General features: G+C 39.7%; 3 protein-coding genes across 3 annotated transcripts in view; 2 read left to right on the forward strand and 1 right to left on the reverse strand.

Moving 5' to 3' along the window:
* Nucleotides 1–11,344, forward strand: part of LOC21404389 (tRNA modification GTPase MnmE) — a 28,598-nt gene extending 17,254 nt beyond the window's left edge. The window contains exons 5-9 of the mRNA XM_010107577.2: nt 9,346–9,405; nt 9,663–9,783; nt 10,021–10,139; nt 10,241–10,468; nt 11,020–11,344. Of these exons, the coding sequence (XP_010105879.2) occupies nt 9,346–9,405; nt 9,663–9,783; nt 10,021–10,139; nt 10,241–10,468; nt 11,020–11,214 (723 nt within the window). The 3' untranslated portion in view covers nt 11,215–11,344. The remainder of the gene's footprint in view (nt 1–9,345; nt 9,406–9,662; nt 9,784–10,020; nt 10,140–10,240; nt 10,469–11,019) is intronic.
* Nucleotides 11,345–12,376: 1,032 nt separating this feature from the next.
* On the reverse strand, nt 12,377–14,720 carry LOC21404390 (pentatricopeptide repeat-containing protein At4g18520, chloroplastic). Its single transcript, XM_010107578.2, has one exon. It carries the CDS (start codon nt 14,448–14,450, stop codon nt 12,600–12,602), a length of 1,851 nt encoding a protein of 616 aa, XP_010105880.1. The 5' UTR covers nt 14,451–14,720; the 3' UTR covers nt 12,377–12,599.
* A 5-nt stretch (nt 14,721–14,725) lies between these two features.
* LOC21404391 (uncharacterized protein At4g37920) lies at nt 14,726–17,744 on the forward strand. The gene is made up of 6 exons (XM_010107579.2): nt 14,726–14,951; nt 15,601–16,013; nt 16,097–16,265; nt 16,476–16,720; nt 16,921–17,108; nt 17,269–17,744. Exons 1-6 carry the CDS (start codon nt 14,795–14,797, stop codon nt 17,426–17,428), a joined length of 1,332 nt encoding a protein of 443 aa, XP_010105881.1. The 5' UTR covers nt 14,726–14,794; the 3' UTR covers nt 17,429–17,744.
* The last annotated feature ends 1 nt before the right edge of the window (nt 17,745 follows it).

Consider the following 17,745-nt stretch of genomic DNA (forward strand, 5'->3'; position numbering starts at 1 on the left):
AAATAATGATTTACATCCTAATATATAGGCTAGGGTGGCTGGCATACTAATCCACAGAAAAAGGAAAATAGAATCCCTGTAAATCAGGAATTCCACCAAAATAGGAAAACGGGAAACTACAAAATCTAATTAAAAAAAAAAAACATAAACTAAAATATAGAAACTGAAATCTATTCTAAGAAAATAATAACTTCCTAACTAAATACACAAAGGTCGACTACTTTCTACACTAAACTGGATAACCAATAGGGCAAGATTTGAATATTTCAAATTAATTCAAAATCTTTTAGATTGATTTATTCCAGTAGAATCCGTTCAAATCAGATTGATTTGATCTGCCGACACTCCCCCTCAAGCTTGGACGTAGATGTCTATGAGTCTGAGCTTGCTTGCTAATGCTTCAAATGTTGGTCCATGCAGTCCTTTTGTGAGGATATCAGCCACTTGTTGCTTTGTAGGAATATATCCCACAATGCTTCAAATGCTGATCTGTGACCTCACTCTGTCTCTATCCTTTTTTTTTTTTCTTTTTGTACACTCTTATTTTCTTTTTGTCCACTCTTTCACTCCCTTACTTCCTCACTCACTTTTTTTTAGTGGCTCTAATACCACTGTTACAGACGTAAAGAAAGAAAGAAATAAAATTGAGAGAATAACATGAGGGAGGAAAATGTTTTGTCTGCAGTACGCTTTTATTAATTGAATAGCCTATATATAGGCAAATACACCTACGACTAAAAGCAAAAGAATTGGAACAATTAAGTGCACTACTCTGACTACTACACCATGTCTCCACGTAATTACTAAGCACTAACCAACGGATAAAGGAAAACAAACTCCTAAAGAGTAGCCTGCCCCGACTACCACGTACTGCAACAAACTCCAAATAACACCAGAATAAATAAAAACAGGTCCTAAAGACTCGGTCAAAACAATGACCACATGATTGAAAGCAGATTTGAAAGAGATAATATGCAACTATTTTATTCACTGTGGCGGAAATACACTTAAATAGGCAGCCAAAGTAGGCTGACAAACAGAATAAAGAAAATCTTCCTAATAATGTGGTTGATTTGCTGTAACAATCAAATCAGATTTTATTGAATAAAATATAATCCTAAACAACTGGATAACCAATAGCGGAAGATTTGAATATTTCAAATTAATTCAAAATCTTCTAGATTGATTTATTCCAGTAGAATCCGATCAAATCAGATTGATTTGATCTGCCAACACTCCCCCTCAAGCTTGGACGTAGATGTCTATAAGTCCGAGCTTGCTTGCTAATGCTTCAAATGTTGGCCCGTGCAGTCCTTTTTGTGAGGATATCAGCCACTTGTTGCTTTGTAGGAATATATCCCACATTGATTATCCTACTCTTAATTTTCTCTGTGATGAAATGCATGTCCACCTCCATGTGTTTAGTTCTGTCTTGATGAACTGGATTATATGCTATGTTGATCGTAGCTTTGTTGTCGCAATAGAGCTGCATAGGGAACTCACAATCAATTCTTAATTCTTCCAGTAGTCGCTTTATCCAGATTGCCTCACAAATGCCATGAGCCATAGCCCTATATTCAGCCTCGGCACTGCTCCTTGCAACTACAACCTGTTTTTTGCTCTGCCAAGTCACCAGATTTCCCCAAAGCTGAGTGCAATATCCAGATGTTGGCCTCCTATCTCTTTCAGAACCTATCCAATCTGCAGCCGTGTAGATTTTTACTTTCCTATCTTCGTTTTTCCCAAAAAATAGTCCTCGCCTAGGATTCTTCTTGAGATATCTTAATATACGATAAACTATATCCAAGATGTCTTTGGCACGGTGAATGCATGTATTGGCTGACCACACTAACTGCAAATGCTATGTTCGACCGAGTATGTGAGAGGTAGATCAGTCTTCCCACAAGCCTTTGATATTTACCTGTATCTACCGGATTTCCATCAACCAAATTCTTCCTTCCTTTCGGTTCAATCGGAGAGTCTATGGGCTTGCAACCGAGCATTCTTGTCTCTTCTAATAAATCCATCGTATACTTCCTTTGTGATATGGAGATTCCCTTTTTACTCCTTGCAACCTCCATTCCTAGGAAATATTTCATGAATCTGTTAGGATCCGTTAACTTGGGAACTTGTTTGGTTAGTGGGCTGGTAGAGTTAGTAGGAATTAGTATAAATAAAGGGCTGAGTAGCTCATTTGAGGTATGTTGTGATTTTGAGAGTTTTGGGAGACTGAGATTAAGGAGAGTGGTGGTCTCTCGAATACCATCAAAGTTAGGAGTTCTCTGGAGTCCTCGAATACTCAAGTCTATCCTAAGCTTTCTTTACGTTTTTCTTAGTTTAGTTGTAAATTCTATGAGCTAATGTTGGTGATGATCAATAAAACTACACTGATTGCCTTCTATTCTTGTTATTCTGTGTGAATATTGAGCTGTGAGAATCAAGTTCCTAACAATTTGGTATCAGAGCTCCGATCCATGGCGCCTAAACCAACGGATCCAGAGAGGGTGACCACGGTGGAAAAGGGGCTGGCAGTGGTTCAGGAAGCGGTCCACGCGGTGGTGATTGAGAATCTTCCGTAGATTCAAGAAGAAGTGGCTGGGCTGCGTGGTGAACTGGGGGAGGTTCGGACTCAGATGGAAGACGTGCAGGCGGCACTGCGGAGGATGGAGGCACTGTTGGCGGCGCGGCCGATGGCCGGGGTGGCCGATTTGAGTCTCAACAGCGAGCGACGGGACGGGGAGAGGCGAGATTGTGTGCCTCGGGGAGAGGAGAGCCCAAATCGCGACAACCTAGGCGGAGTGGAGGTGCCAAATTGGGCGGATCTTTGCCGGGAAGCGTCGATTCGTGAACATCGAAGCCGCGAGAGGGAGTTCCGACGCCAGAGAGACGTGGGTCTCATGGAGGAGCACGAGATCCTTCGCGATCTGGGGCTGGGTGGTCCGGATCTGCAGCGTGAGGGTTTGGTTGACGACGGGAGGAGGGTGGAAGGAGGTCGCAACCGTCGGGAGAGGGCGGCGGAGCTTGGTCGGCGACCCGAACCGGAGTGGGAGCCAGAGTTAGAGGAGGAGAGGCTTGCTCTGGGGCTGGGACGACATGGGTACCCTTAGAACAGGGAACCCAGCCCTGATTCAGTCGCGGCTGGGACTGATTCCGACCCGGTTTGGATTGGGCCTCGCGATTCCGGTTCATCTGAGGCTAATTGTGGTCGAAGTCAGATTGGGTCACGCAAGTTCGGCCTGATTTGGGAGGATTCCGGTGAAATTAGGGATGGGTCCCGAAATTTCGGCAGCCCTAGGTCTGGGTTTTGCGATTCTAATGTGATTGAGACTGATTCTAATGATGTTTGGGTTGGGCCTCAAATTTACAGCAAGATTAGAGCCAATTATAGCCAAATATGGACTGGATCTTCAAGTTTTGGCATGACTGGGGCTAGGTCTAGGCGATCTGAGTTGGGTGAGGAAAATTGGGTTTTACAATATGATTTGAGAAAGCGAGTTGGGTCTTCTCGATTTGGAGTCAGAATCAATCCAAGGGTTTCGAGTAGGGAGAGGGAAAGGTGGCACGACACCTTATGGGAGGGCCGAACGGATCAACAATTTCAACGAATGGATATGCTATTTTTCGTCGGAGAAGACCCTGATGGGTGGGTCTTTAGAGCTGAATGATACTGTTTGTTCTATCGAATGACGAACAGTGAGAAAATCCATGTTGCTGAAATGGCTATGAAAGGTGATGCTTTGACTTGGTATCGATGGCAGGATGCTCGTTGCCCATTCTACAGTTGGAATGAATTGAAGACTCGTCTCTTTAAGCATTTCAGATTGTCATCCGATGAGGCCTTACATGAGAGTTTCTTGGTGAAACGTCAAGAGGATATTATGGCCAACTATAGACGACAATTCAAGGTACTTGCCAAACCTGGGAAAGAGATTTCAAATTCGGTTTCAGAGAGAGTTGTCATTACAAAATTGGAAGTCGATAACGAGCAAGTGGTAGGCAGTTCAAGCAGGTTGCTTCCAGCTCAAACAACAGATGTTTCGGATCAAATGAATGTTGAATGAGACTTGACTATGAAGAATTTTGATGGCAAGGTGGACCAAGGCATTGAAAATGAAGTTGGTTTTCAATCTGGTGCTAGTAATGAGGGGCTTCAAGATATGGGAAACAAGATATCAATGATATCAAAATTTTCTAAGGATGTTACTATAGAGTCGGAGTTTGCTGCACCAGTGAAAGAAGTTAACAGTGGAGTCCATTCTTGTATTTTAATGATGAATTTGATTCTGTTTGCAGCAATTCTGGGGCTGTTGACAAAGGAATGGAGAGTGTACACTTGCAGCTGCCCTCTATTATTGATGTTCTGACAAACAACAAGGCAGCATTCTCTGGCGTGGTGGAACATGCACAACAACAAGATAACGCTTATAAATGAATTGTTTGAGCTGACCAACAAGGTCTTCCATTACTTCAAGGATGATTTTGAGGCTGAGCTTCATAGTTTCGCTGCCTTTAAAGTGTTTCTCAATTTCAGCTCCAAACAAAAGTGTAGTTGAAAAAATAAAGTTAACAAGAACATTTGAAGCAAGTTCTGTACGAATCATTCCGTTCGACATTCCAAGATCCAAGCTCATCAAGATTGGAAGGAAGTGGAGTCACACGGCTGCGATTACTTAATACCTTGAGGACAAGGAGTTTCTTTAGGGCGGGGGTAATGTTAGGATCCGTTAACTTGGGAACTTGTTTGGTTAGTGGGCTGGTAGAGTTAATAGGAATTAGTATAAATAAAGGGCTGAGTAGCTCACTTGAGGTATGTTGTGATTTTGAGAGTTTTAGGAGACTGAGATTAAGGAGAGCGGTGGTCTCTCGAATACCATCAAAGTTAGGAGTTCTTCGGAGTCCTCGAATACTCCAATAAATCCTAAGCTTTCTTTACGTTTTTCTTCGTTTGGTTGTAAAATTCTATGAGCTAGTGTTGGTGATGATCAATAAATCTACTCTGATTGCCTTCTATTCTTGTTCTTCTGTGTGAATATTGAGCTGTGAGAATTAGGTTTCCTAACAGAATCCCAGGTCCTTGATCTCAAATTCCCTTGCCATAATCTTCTTTATTTCTTCCATCTCTTGGAAATCATCTCCAGTCAATATTATGTCGTCCACATACACAATCAAAACTGTAACCTTGTTGTTTGTTGAATGTTTGACGAAGAGAATATGATCTGATTGTCCTTGTTATCCATGACCTTTGATTACTTTGGAAAATCTTTCAAACCAGGTCCTGGGTGATTGCTTTAGACCATATAGCGACTTCTTCAGCTTACACACTGTATTGTCCCGTTTACCTTCATAGAAACCAGGTGGGAGACTCATATATTCTTCTTCTTCTAACTCTCCATTCAAGAAGGCATTCTTCACATCAAGTTGGTACAGAAGCCAATCCATATTTGCTGCTAAGGACAAGAGAACTCGAACAGTGTTGAGCTTTGCAATTGGAGCAAACGTTTCTGTGTAGTCTATCCTGTAGGTTTGTATGAAGCCCTTTGCCACCAATTGGGCTTTGTACCGCTCTACTGAACCATCTAGTTTTACTTTAATTGTGAACACCCACTTGCATCCCACTACTTTCTTGTTTTGTGGTAGTTCCACTAGGCTCCAAGTCTCATTTTTCTCAAGAGCACGCATTTCTTCTAGCACAACAGACTTCTATTCTGGGACACAACTAGAGCTTCCTCAATCGTCCTGGGAACATCAAATCTAGAAAGGTTTGTTGTGAAAGCACGAAACGAGGTTGATAGGTTATCATATGACACAAATTTGGAAATTGGGTGCTTTGTACATGACCTAACACCTTTTCTTAGAGCAATGGGATCATCTAGCCTATCATGGAGAGTTTCGGGATTACCTGAGGATGAAGGACTATAACCCACCATAGGTTTGGATTCAGGGCAGCCCGTAGTGCCTGTGAGTTGTTTATTTCCTTGAAAATTTATCCTCCGAGAGTAGATTTGCAGTTCTTGCCGATTTGAAACTGAAGGAGATGGTTGTGGAATTGGCAATGAAGATGGCTGCGGGGTTGGCTGTGAAAGTGGCTGGGAAGATGGTTGTAGTGGCTGTGAAGATGGCTATGGAGCTTCAGGCTCTGTTTCGGTTTGGGCTGAAGTTGGAATCTCGACAATGGTGGCTGATTGTGGGGTTGAAGTTCCTTCAACTGTGGGTAACAAAGTTTCTTCAATTGTGGTGTCCCATTCCCTCACATAAGCTTCTTTATCACTACTCTCCCCCTGAAGCGAAGTGTGGAAATAAATATGGTATCTCTTCAAAGAAGGTAACACCTTGGGTAACAAAGGATTTTTTTGTTTTGGGGCAGAAACATCATATCCCTTTTTTGTTAGAGAATAGCCAAGGAATATAGTATTTATGGCTCGGGGGTCGAGTTTGGAGCGGTGTTGGGAATGGACATGGACGAATGCAGTGCAACCAAAGGTTTTGAGAGGAGGTTATTGGTGAGGATATTCAGGTGTGAAACTTGAGTTGTAAGAACAGACAATGGGGATTTAAATTTGAAGGGGCGGTTGGGTAGTCTATTGATGAGAAAGGCAGCGGTTAAAATGGCATCACCCCACAGATATTTGGGTACATTCATAGTGAACATAAGGGCACATGCCACTTCCAATAGATGTCAATATTTTCTTTTTGAAACTCCATTTTGTTGTGGTGTATCAGTACAAGAACTTTGGTGAACGATTCCATGATGGTCAAGATAATTACCCAAAATGGATTGGAAATATTCACCACCATTATCAGTTCTTAAAATTGAAATTTTTTTCTGAAATTGAGTTTGAACCATTTTATGGAAGGTTTGAAAAATTTGGCAAGTTTTATATTTTTCTTTAAGCAAGTAAACCCAAGTTACTCGTGTATGGTCATCAATAAATGTGAACCATCGTTTTTCATTCAAGGTTGTTATCCTGATGGACCCCATATATCACTATGAATTAAGGAGAAAGGCATAGAGGGCGCATATGGCTTTGGTGAGAAAGGAACACGAGTATGTTTAGTAAGTTGACAAATATCACAAGCAAATGAAATAGAATCTTTATTTCTAAATAGAGTTGGTAATAAAAACTTCAAATATGAAAAACTGGGGTGGCCAAGTCTATGATGCCACAACATTATTTCTCTATAAGTAGAAAGTGAAACGGGTGACATTCCTGACACAAGTGCTTGTCAACTCTTAGATTCTGAATTCTCACTCGGTATTCTTAAAAAAAAAAATAGAGAAATCAGAACCAAGTCAAGATGATACGGATCAACTCTTTCTTCTTGCACCAAAGATCTTACCATTTCCGAAGGAACTGGAGTTACATCTCTTTTTCATTTGCATTCAAGAGTTCTTATGTGTTTCCTAGGCTCTAGCACTGCTAATCGTCTTCCCCGATGATAGGTCCTGAAATTGACACATGGAAGGAAGGAAATTAGCTACATAGTTATTGTCACGTGTGAGTTTACTAATGGACAACATATTGCATTTTAAGGCTAGAACATGTAGGACGGAATGGAGAATAAGGTTTTTTGAGACTTGTATTGAACCTATTCCAGCAATAGTAGCTAGAGATCCATCTGCAATCTTAATTTTAGCAGTACTAGAACACTGAGTAGAGGAGGAAAAATGTTTAGAACAACCTGTCATGTGGTCAGAGGCACTGGAATCAATGATCCACGGTTCCTAGGTATGAAGTGAAGAGAGCAATGCTGAATGGTTACCATTGTGTGTCATGGTGCACAATCCTACATTGGAAATTAGCTTAGATGGTGCTGGTGTTGGAGTGAGAAAACGGTAAAGTTGCTCTAGCTGCTCCTTATTCAGTGCAATCGAAGAGTCTGAATGCTGTTGTTGTGTGTGGGAGCATCCATTCCATGTTTATCTTGGGAGACTTGGAAGCCTCTTCCTTCATTCTGCTTTCGAGGAGTCCAGTTTGCTGGTTTTCCATGGATTTTCAAGCAAGTATCTTTGGCGTGTCCAGTTCGCTTGCAATGATCACACCAAGGCCGGTTCCTTCTCTGTTGGATTGTGGTCCCCGGGTGGCTAAAGCAGAGGCATCCGTGGTTGAGATTCCAGCATCATTGGAGTTTGAGATTGCAGCATCATCATTAGGAGTTCCTAACATCAATCGTTTTCGGCTCTCTTCCTGCTTTATATTTGAAAAAACTAGACAAACATCTGGTAGAGGCTTAGTACTTAAGATCCTTCCACGAACATCATCTAGGTTTTTATTAAGACCAAGCAAAAGCTTGTAAACTCGATCTCTTTCCTAAATTTCCTTATACCGCTTGTGATCCTCAGCACAGTGCCATGCTGTTTCGTCAAAGATATCCAGTTGCTGCCGGTAGCGTGATAGAGTGTTGAAGTATTCCGTTACGCTGAGTTCTCCTTGGCGAAGATCATTCAGAAGACCTTTGAGTTTGAAAATTTCTGAAGTGTTCTCCTTGTTGGAATAACTTCGCTTCACGGCATCCCACATCTCTTTTGCTGTTTGATAATACATGAAGTTTTTTCCCATCTCGTTATTCATGGAATTGATCAGACATGACCTAACCACACTATTTTCTGTTTTTCAAGTTTTAAACTTGGGATCCTTCTCATTCGGTTGTGCAGCATCACCGGTGAGATAGTCTTCTTTTCCTTTCCCTTCTATGAACATCATCACAGAATATGACCATTGGACAAAATTCTGTCCATTGAATTTGTGACTCGTGATTTGCTGAAAGGGGGCTTCAAATCCATTAGTTGAAGTCGGAATGACAGTGCCTGATGAAGCAGAGGTAACCTCGGACGATGAGGTTTCTTTCCCGCCTGCCATTCCGTATTTTGGCATTACGGTTGGCAGAGAAATTAGGGTTCAGAGAGTGGCTCTGATACCATGAAATTAGATTTGAAAGAGATAATCTGCAATTATTTTATTCACTGTGGCGGAAATACACTTAAATAGGCAGCCAAAGTAGGCTGACTAACAGAATAAAGAAAATCTTCCTAACAATCGAATCAGATTTTATTGAATAAAATCCTAAATAATTGGATAACCAATAAGGGAAGATTTGAATATTTCAAATTAATTCAAAATCTTCTAGATTGATTTATTCCAGTAAAATCCGATCAAATCAGATTGATTTGATCTGCCGACAATGACTATTTTATTCAACATGTATGACATAGTTTTTCCTTGTTGACTATTTCATTCTTTTCATGGTTCATTGTGTCTTTTCAAATTCGTTCCATTCGGATTCCGTTTGCAGTCTTTTTTTGTTCTTGCTTCTGATTTGTGGTTCTCTTCGTTGAAAATTCTGCAGATAGCAATTGTGGGTCGACCTAATGTTGGAAAGTCAAGCCTTCTTAATGCATGGAGCAAAGTATGTTATGCAAAAGCTTTTCTTCGTATATTTTAGAATAAGAAATCCACTGTTTGTTTTCTTGCAATACTTACTTTGTTTACCTTTTTCATTACCTTTTGTATCTGATATTATAAAAGGAAGATATAAAAATGAGAGCTTTTGTTTGTGCTTGATGTGGTTCTAGTGTTTTTCTTATTATTATTTATTATTATTTTTTAACAATTATTGAAAGTGTAACATCTTATTGAATGTCGTAATTCTCTATTAGCGTGCAGAGTGATAGAGCAATCGTAACAAATATTGCTGGGACCACTCGTGATGTAGTCGAGGCAAGTGTTAGTGTCAATGGCATTCCAGCAGGCATTAGGGAAACTGATGACATAGTGGAGAAGATTGGTAAACCCATCCTCTTTGCATAATCTTGACATGTCAAACTTGTATTTGATCGTAACGCAAAGAAGAAGAAATCAAGTTCACCTCGGCAATTTCTTTTCCTCAAAAGCTTTTCTTTAATCTAAAGAAGTTTTAGAGTTCCAACAAAAATCAATCACTTCCTATGATTATCGTTAATATAGGTTTGTATTGGACTCCTCTCCATTTGCATAATGTCTTCTTGACCATTTATTTTTACAGGCGTGGAGAGGTCTGAAGCGGCTGCTTTGGGTGCCGATGTGATTATAATGACAGTAAGTGCTCTTGATGGGTGGACTTCAGAAGACTCCAGACTATTAAACAGGATTCAATCCAACAAGGTTTGTATATTTGGCAACCAAACTAAGTAACGTACCTACCCCTTTTTAACTTATTACCTTCTAGAGTATGCATTTATGTTGTTTTCTGTTTTGCATTACAGAAATTGACAGGATCTTCCTCTCCAGTGGTCCTTGTCATAAACAAAATAGATTGTGCTAAATCTTTCCCTAGTATCGAACAGATTGGCGTTGATGGAAACATTTTCAGTAAGCATGTTTTAATGTGTGCTGTCACTGGACAAGGAATACCAGAGCTGGAGATGGCAATATCGGAGTTAGTTGGTCTCGACAAAGTCCTTAAAGGGGGTCGTAGATGGACTGTGAACCAGGTAAGCAGACTGCTAAGAGCACTTAAGGAAATTTAGCAAACACAAGAAAAGAGAAGGAAACAGAGTAGAATTGATAGTGTATTGATACTGGAATCTTCCAAGCACCGATACAGGTTGCTGAACTTTTGAGAGGTTCAGCTTCTCTCCCCTAGATCAACACTTTCCCAATTACGGAATCCACACCACCACACTCTCCCCTCTTTTATTACACACAAGACAGAAAAAGACACTTGTACCCTTGGCTCATAACCTCGAGTACTAACAGCGAATGAAACACTACAATAACGACTAAAATATTCTGATAGCAAACTCCCAGCCCCTTGTAACACTCCTCAGCAGCTTAACTCGCGTGCTTGGCACGCCTAGCATACGTAAAACGTATTGGAGGCTTATCACAGACCTTCTACACGTGATCTCGATTTTGGATCCAATTATCCAGACCGATGTTTTAGGACAAAGAGTGTTGAGTTTTGGTTCATATTTTACAACGTTCCAAACTTTTGTTTTGGTTGTAACTGAAATTTGTGTTATTGTTGTTGATGAATATTCAGAGACAATGTGAGCAGCTTGTTCGAACCAAGGAAGCTTTTGTAAGGTTAAAATTGTCGATTGAAGATCAAATGCCTTTAGATTTTTGGACAATAGATCTGAGAGAAGCGGCTTTGGCACTTGGGCAGATAAGTGGAGAAGACATTTCTGAAGAAGTCTTGTCCAACATTTTTAGCAAGTTCTGTATCGGTAAATGATCAATTTTGATAGCATGCCAATGTGATAATATAACGTAAAGAGCCACAATTTTGTTTCTTTTGTAAACTCCAGTTTTTCTTTTGTTCCATATTGAGATGCTTGGTGACTCATGTCAGCAAATATGTGTTACTGCCATATCATTATTCTACTAATCATGTAATTATCAAATGTCATGATAAATTTATAATTACTTGCGGTAATTATTGACGTGACAATGATACAAATGTTGAATAATAAAAATAAGTATTATTCACAAATACTTTTTTTAGTGTTACAAAAATATATATATTAACCATACATGGTGCAAACTAAGATGCAAGATTAGCTTATAATGGAATTGTAGTGAGGTTCATCCGGCATGTGAGATCCATAGTTATTTTTATATGCTATATGGTTTGTTTTTTTTTTTTTGTTTTTTTTTTTTTTTTTGAATCTTGGTTCCTTCGATGATTTCATAATTCTACTAAATAATTAAAGGAAAAGAAAACCAAAAGAGACATAACCAGAGCATGAAAGGCCGTATGGTGATACTGCAAACAGAATAAAGGAAATGCCAACACGTAAAGCAAAGGACTCTAAGAAAAAGGGACGGCAATCAATACACTAGACGGCTTTGGATCTTTGTTCACTCAAATCCAACACGAAGAATACAGAAAACGCATTATACATGTGTATATATTCCTTCTTCTTCTTCTTTCTTCTTTCCATACTGAGATAAAGAAACTCCGAATGTGCTTCACAATTGCAAGCAAATTGACGAAGGAAGAATTGAAGGAGAAAGAAAAGAGAGAGAGAGAAAAGAAAAAGGAAAGAGAAAAGAAAAAGGAAAGAGAGAAGAAAGAGAAGGAGAAGGAGAAGAACAGGCAGGCGCAAGAAGAGATGAGGAGGAAAAAAGAGGAGGAGAAGAAGAAACAACAAGAACTCAAAAGACGAGAGAAGGAAAAGCTCAAGCACAAGATGAAGAAATGACCAAACAAAATGGCGACTTTAAATGCTGCTTCCAAGTTGATTCTATGTTATGTTGCTTTTGGAACTCTTGTTCTAAAAGTTTAGCTTTTTTTTTTTTTTTTTTTGCATTTCTTTGGTGCTGAGCTATCGTCCTTTTCTATCTGAATAAAATGTGTCATGTGCCTCTAATAATTGTAACACTCTTGATTGGTCTTTTTGGACGCTAGAAAATTGTCTTCCTCTCTCTATTGATTAACAAGAATTAAGAAAAAGAAAAAAAAAACGACTATCATGGATTCCCATTCACCACTAGAACAAACAATTTTACACTTATATTACAATGCAAAGTTAATAATAATATGTCAAGAATTCTTGTAAGAATTGATCATCCTAGCAGGAAGATTCTGAACGGAGGCCTGCTAAAGCTGATCATTTGTCAACTAGATTGCAACCTACACGCGGATGAGTGGTTCATATCCAACTCGATGTCTCCGCATGCCGTAAGAACCGTCGTAAGGATGTAATCATCGACCTGAAAACCTTCTGCTTGCATTCGATACATGAGCCTCAAAGCCTCTCGGCATAGCCCGTTCCTCGCATACCCCACGATCATAGACTTCCAGGCGACCAAATTCCTCTCTGGCATGCTGTCAAAGACCTGAAGTGCCTCAGCCACGTATCCGCATTTCGCGTACATGTAAATCAACGCACTGCCCACAAACACATTGGACATCGAAGAAGTTTTGTTTGCAGAGGAGTGAATCAATCTCCCGTGAAGAATGGCTTCCAGCCTAGCGCACGCCTTTAAGGCTGACGAGTAAGTAAAAGAGTTGGGCTCCACTCCTTCCTCCATCATGTCTTTTAAAAATTCGAGAGCTTCGGTTTCATGACCCAGATGTGCACAACCCGAAATTAGAGCTGTCCATGAGAAAACGTCTCTAAGAGGCATTTGTAGGAGGGCCTTTGTGGCGTTGGAGTATTCATCACATCTGCAGTAGAACCACACCAGTGTACTACCCAAGTACAGATTAGTTTCTATAGAATTCTTGATTATCTGTGCGTGCACTTCCCTCCCTATAAGCGACTCTCTGATCAAACCGCAGGCTCTGAGAATGCTTACAATGGTTAAGTTATTTGTCAATATATTCCGCTTCTTCATCACTCGGAAAAGCTTTAAAGCCTCGTGACCGAGCCCCTTCCGAGCATATCCTGCTATAATAGATGTCCATGTGACCGTATTTCTATGCCTCATTTTGTTGAAGACATTTCTCGAGTCTAAAATCTCCCCACATTTTGCATACATATCCACTAGGGAAGTTCCTATGAAAACATCATTCTTGTACATTTTCTTAACTATGGCTCCATGTAGTTGTCTCCCAAAGTTCAGTTCCTTCTCTTCACTGCAAGCCTTTAAGACACCACAAACTGTAAACTCATTCGGAGAAAATCCCTCGTTTAACATCCGGGAGAAAAGAGAAAAAGCCTCCTTTCCCTTCCCTTGTTGGGAACAAGCAGTGATCATAGTTGTCCAACAAACTACATCCCGCTTCAACATCTGATCAAATTTACGAAAAGCGCTCAACATATCTCCGCATTTTGCATAGAATTTCACAATGGAACTTTCCACAATCATGTTACTCCATCTGCCTTTCACTACACCTGCATGAATTTGTCTCCCAAGCTCAAAATCCTTCCTCTTACTGCAGAGATTCAAGACACACACGAACATCTTCCCGTTAGGCCGAACCCCGCTTTCGACATAATCACTAAACAAGCTCAACGCTTCATCATCAAAACCAAAGCTCAGGTACCCATTAATAACTGCAGTCCAAGTAACAACATTTCTAAGAGACATTTTGTCGAACACATTGCGGGCTTCATTTAACTTCTCAAATCTAAAATAAACACAAATCAAGTTGTTATATACATAAGCATCCGGGTTTCTCAGTCGCCTCAGAACAATCGCATGGACCCTTTTGACATCTTTTAGAGTTCGACTCGACCGGAGCCAAAACGCAAGCAGAAAAGGACAGAGGCTTTGGCTAAATGACTGATCAGCTGGCGATTCAGAATCTGGATTTTCTAGGAAGTTCGAGAAATCCTCGAAACTCGGAAAATTGTCTGAAGAAGACGGATTGTTTCCGCGAGAAAAGCAACGAGAATTTTTTGTGTTCACTTGTTTATGGTTAGTTGTTGTCGTTAATTTGTTTCGTTGAAGAGGAAAAAGAGGTGGTGGCTGAGAAAGATTGAAACTTATACGAGGTGACAAGAATGTCGGAGAAAGCATTGCCCGTTTCAGAACAAAAATTTATACGAAAAAAAGTAAACAGAAAGAAGAAAACAATTAAACTATCTAACTTCAGAAGCTCTAGGTGGACATAAATATTTGAGTTTTGATACTGGTACAAACACGGGGTTGAAAAGACCGTCTTGCCCTTGTACGGAATTAGAACAAAGGTCGACATATTACGTGGCGCAATCTCTTTGGCAGAATGCGGAAAACATACCGAAACAAAACTCGCTGAACCGAACAGATCTATACATATTAGTTTAGTGTGGGAACATTTTTAAGTTAAAACCGAGAGAGAGAATTTTGTAGAAGAGAAGTGACTGAGAAAAACGTGGAAAAACATGGAGGTTTCTTCGGCGACTCTCCGGCCGTCGTCGCGTTGTTCCTTCTCAATAGGAGCCCCTAAAACTGCTTTCAGAGTTCGCGTTTCTTCTTTTTCTTGCTTTGCGAATTCGAATTCAGCTCCAAATGGTTATTTCTCCCCTATAACCTTCAAAGGTATCTATCTACAAATCTCCGGTATAGAAATATCTACTTGCTTTTTAATCTGATAACTACAGAATTTGAACTTCATTTCTGTTTTCTGTCATTTTCTTCCAAGTATTGCTAGTGTATATAGCGCGCGCGCACACACACATATTATTCTAGTCTGTAAATTTTGGGGTTGAGGAGCGCTTATCTAAATAGACATATTCAAAGAAAACTGAAAAGCTGAGGTCTTGGAAAAATTGCTATAGGTGTTAAGAGCTAATTTCAGAGTGATTATGTTTTTGGCTGAGGGTAATTCCATGAACTAATGCATATATTTTGTTTACTTATAATCAGGTTAAAGAAAACTATTGAAATTAAATCAGGTGAATCGAGTGATAAGTGATATTTCAGGTTTTATTTATTTTATTGGTTAAATGCTGCGGTAAAGTATGTGTATGCCTTTGGATCGAATGATATGAAATACTTTTTATAATTTAGGGAAAAAAAGAAATATACCATGAGAGAGAAGCTAAGGAACGTGATTATTTATCTTAATTGAAATATCTCAGAGAAATAGTTGATTTGTTGCACTATACTTATAGTTTCCTTCTTATAGATTTGCAGAAGTTTGTTGAACGTCTTTTTCACCTAACTAATAACTGTTGTGTAATGCTAGGCTGTCATTTGTTGGCTAAACCTGTTAAGCTGCGATGTTCACGATCCTTTCTTCTTGCTGCTGTTGTTGGTGATACAGCAGCAGCGCCGAGTAATTATAGCAAAGAAAGGGTGTCAGATTCTGATGATCCCTCTTTGAGTGAAAAATCTGGCACAAATGGTGAAAATAGAGATGAGAGAGATAATGTTGGGTCCTTGGATGACCAAAAAATGAACAAAGTATGCGACAAGCTAATTGGGGTTTTCATGGTTGACAAGCCTACTCCAACTGATTGGCGAAGATTGTTAGCTTTCAGCAAGGAATGGGACAATATCCGGCCCCATTTCTATAAAAGGTGTCAGGAGCGAGCAGATAGTGAGGATGATCCTGGGATGAAGCATAAACTACTTAGGCTTGGACGGAAACTAAAAGAGGTGGATCTCGCTATTGTTTGCTTCCTCTGTCATTTGAATTTGCTCTGATTTTCTACTGCAGGAATATAACTTCTCTTCTGTAGATTGATGAGGATGTGCAGAGACATAATGAACTTCTTGAAGTAATAAAAGGAGCACCTTCAGAAATAAGTGAAATTGTTGCCAGGCGTCGCAAAGATTTCACAAAAGAATTTTTTGTTCATCTTCACACTGTAGCTGAATCCTACTACGACAATCCAACAGAGCAAAATGGTGAGCTGGAACCTTTTTTTTTTTTTTTTTTTGTGATGGCTTGAAGTTTGCTAAAGATGTCCCTTTGATTGGAGACCAACACCACATACTCGCCTATATGTGCCATGCAATTGGGGTTATGTTGATCCAATTTAATGGCAATTTTAGAAATGCAGCATCTCTTTTGAACTATTACATAGTCGACAAACTAGTTTGTTTCTGTACAACTAGCTTTGGCAAAACTTGGGAATACATGCTTGGCTGCCGTTCAAGCTTATGATGCTGCAAGTGAAAGCGCTGAAGCACTAAATACTGCAGAGTTGAAATTACAAGATATCATCAGCTCTCCTTCTTTAGATGCTGCTTGTAGGAAGATAGACAATTTAGCTGAGAAAAACCAACTAGACTCGGCATTGGTGTTGATGCTCACGAAAGCTTGGTCAGCTGCTAAGGAGTCGAACATGGTGAAAGACGAGGTAGCCAATATCTTTGCTCAAGAAGCCCATCTCCATCTGACATTAAAATCTTTGCCCATCAAATCTGTTGTATTTTGATAAACAATTGCCTAACTCAGCTTTTTGTGATCACAGGAGGTCCTAGAATTTTCCTAAATAAATTTCATTTACTTGTGTTGAAATACTGCTAATAATTGTTTTCTTTTTTCTCCTCTGGGTAGGTTAAAGACGTGTTATATCACTTATACTTGACTGCTAGAGGCAATCTCCAGAGGCTTATGCCAAAAGAAATTCGAATATTGAAATATATTCTCACAATTGTGGATCCTGATGAGAGACTGAGCGTGCTAAATGACGCTTTTACTCCAGGAGAAGAACTTGAAGGAAAAGATGTTGATTGTCTCTACACGTATGTCTTTTGAGTATCGGCACTTAACTTATTAAGTCTAGGTTCCAATTTTATATGTTGATGATATCGAAGTTATAGAACAAACAGCTATCTTTTCTAAGCTCTTCACTTGTTTGATTCTACTTTTATACATATGTATTTCCTTTTGATGTTCTTATAGGACACCAGAGAAGCTTCACACCTGGATTAAGATTATCGTGGATGCTTATCATTCCAGCAGTGAAGGCACTCTCATTCGAGAAGCTAGAGACCTGATGAATCCAAAGATCATTCAGAAACTCGAGGAATTGAAGACCCTGGTCGAGAACAAGTTCATGTGAGAGATATCTTGCACCTTGCATATAATTTCGCATTTCTCCTTCCAAATGCAAATGATTTCAGACCCAAGCTTGGAGTAGTTATACATGAACAGCCCTTGAAATAGTTGCTTAGTTGTGAAGTTTATCTGACAAACTTGAAAAAGTCGGAGCAGAATGAAGCTTGTGAACCATGAATCCTATGAACTATGAAGCTTCAACTAGAATCGTTGATACCCAAACGTAGAAGTGTAATCTACTTGGATTTTTGTATTCTGATGTATAGGTCTTTCGGATTCAAGCTAATATTTCTTATCAATAGACCAATAGCTACATGAAAC

This window comes from Morus notabilis, unplaced genomic scaffold (assembly GCF_000414095.1).
Source record: "Morus notabilis unplaced genomic scaffold, ASM41409v2 Scaffold206, whole genome shotgun sequence".
Lineage (NCBI taxonomy): Eukaryota > Viridiplantae > Streptophyta > Magnoliopsida > Rosales > Moraceae > Morus > Morus notabilis.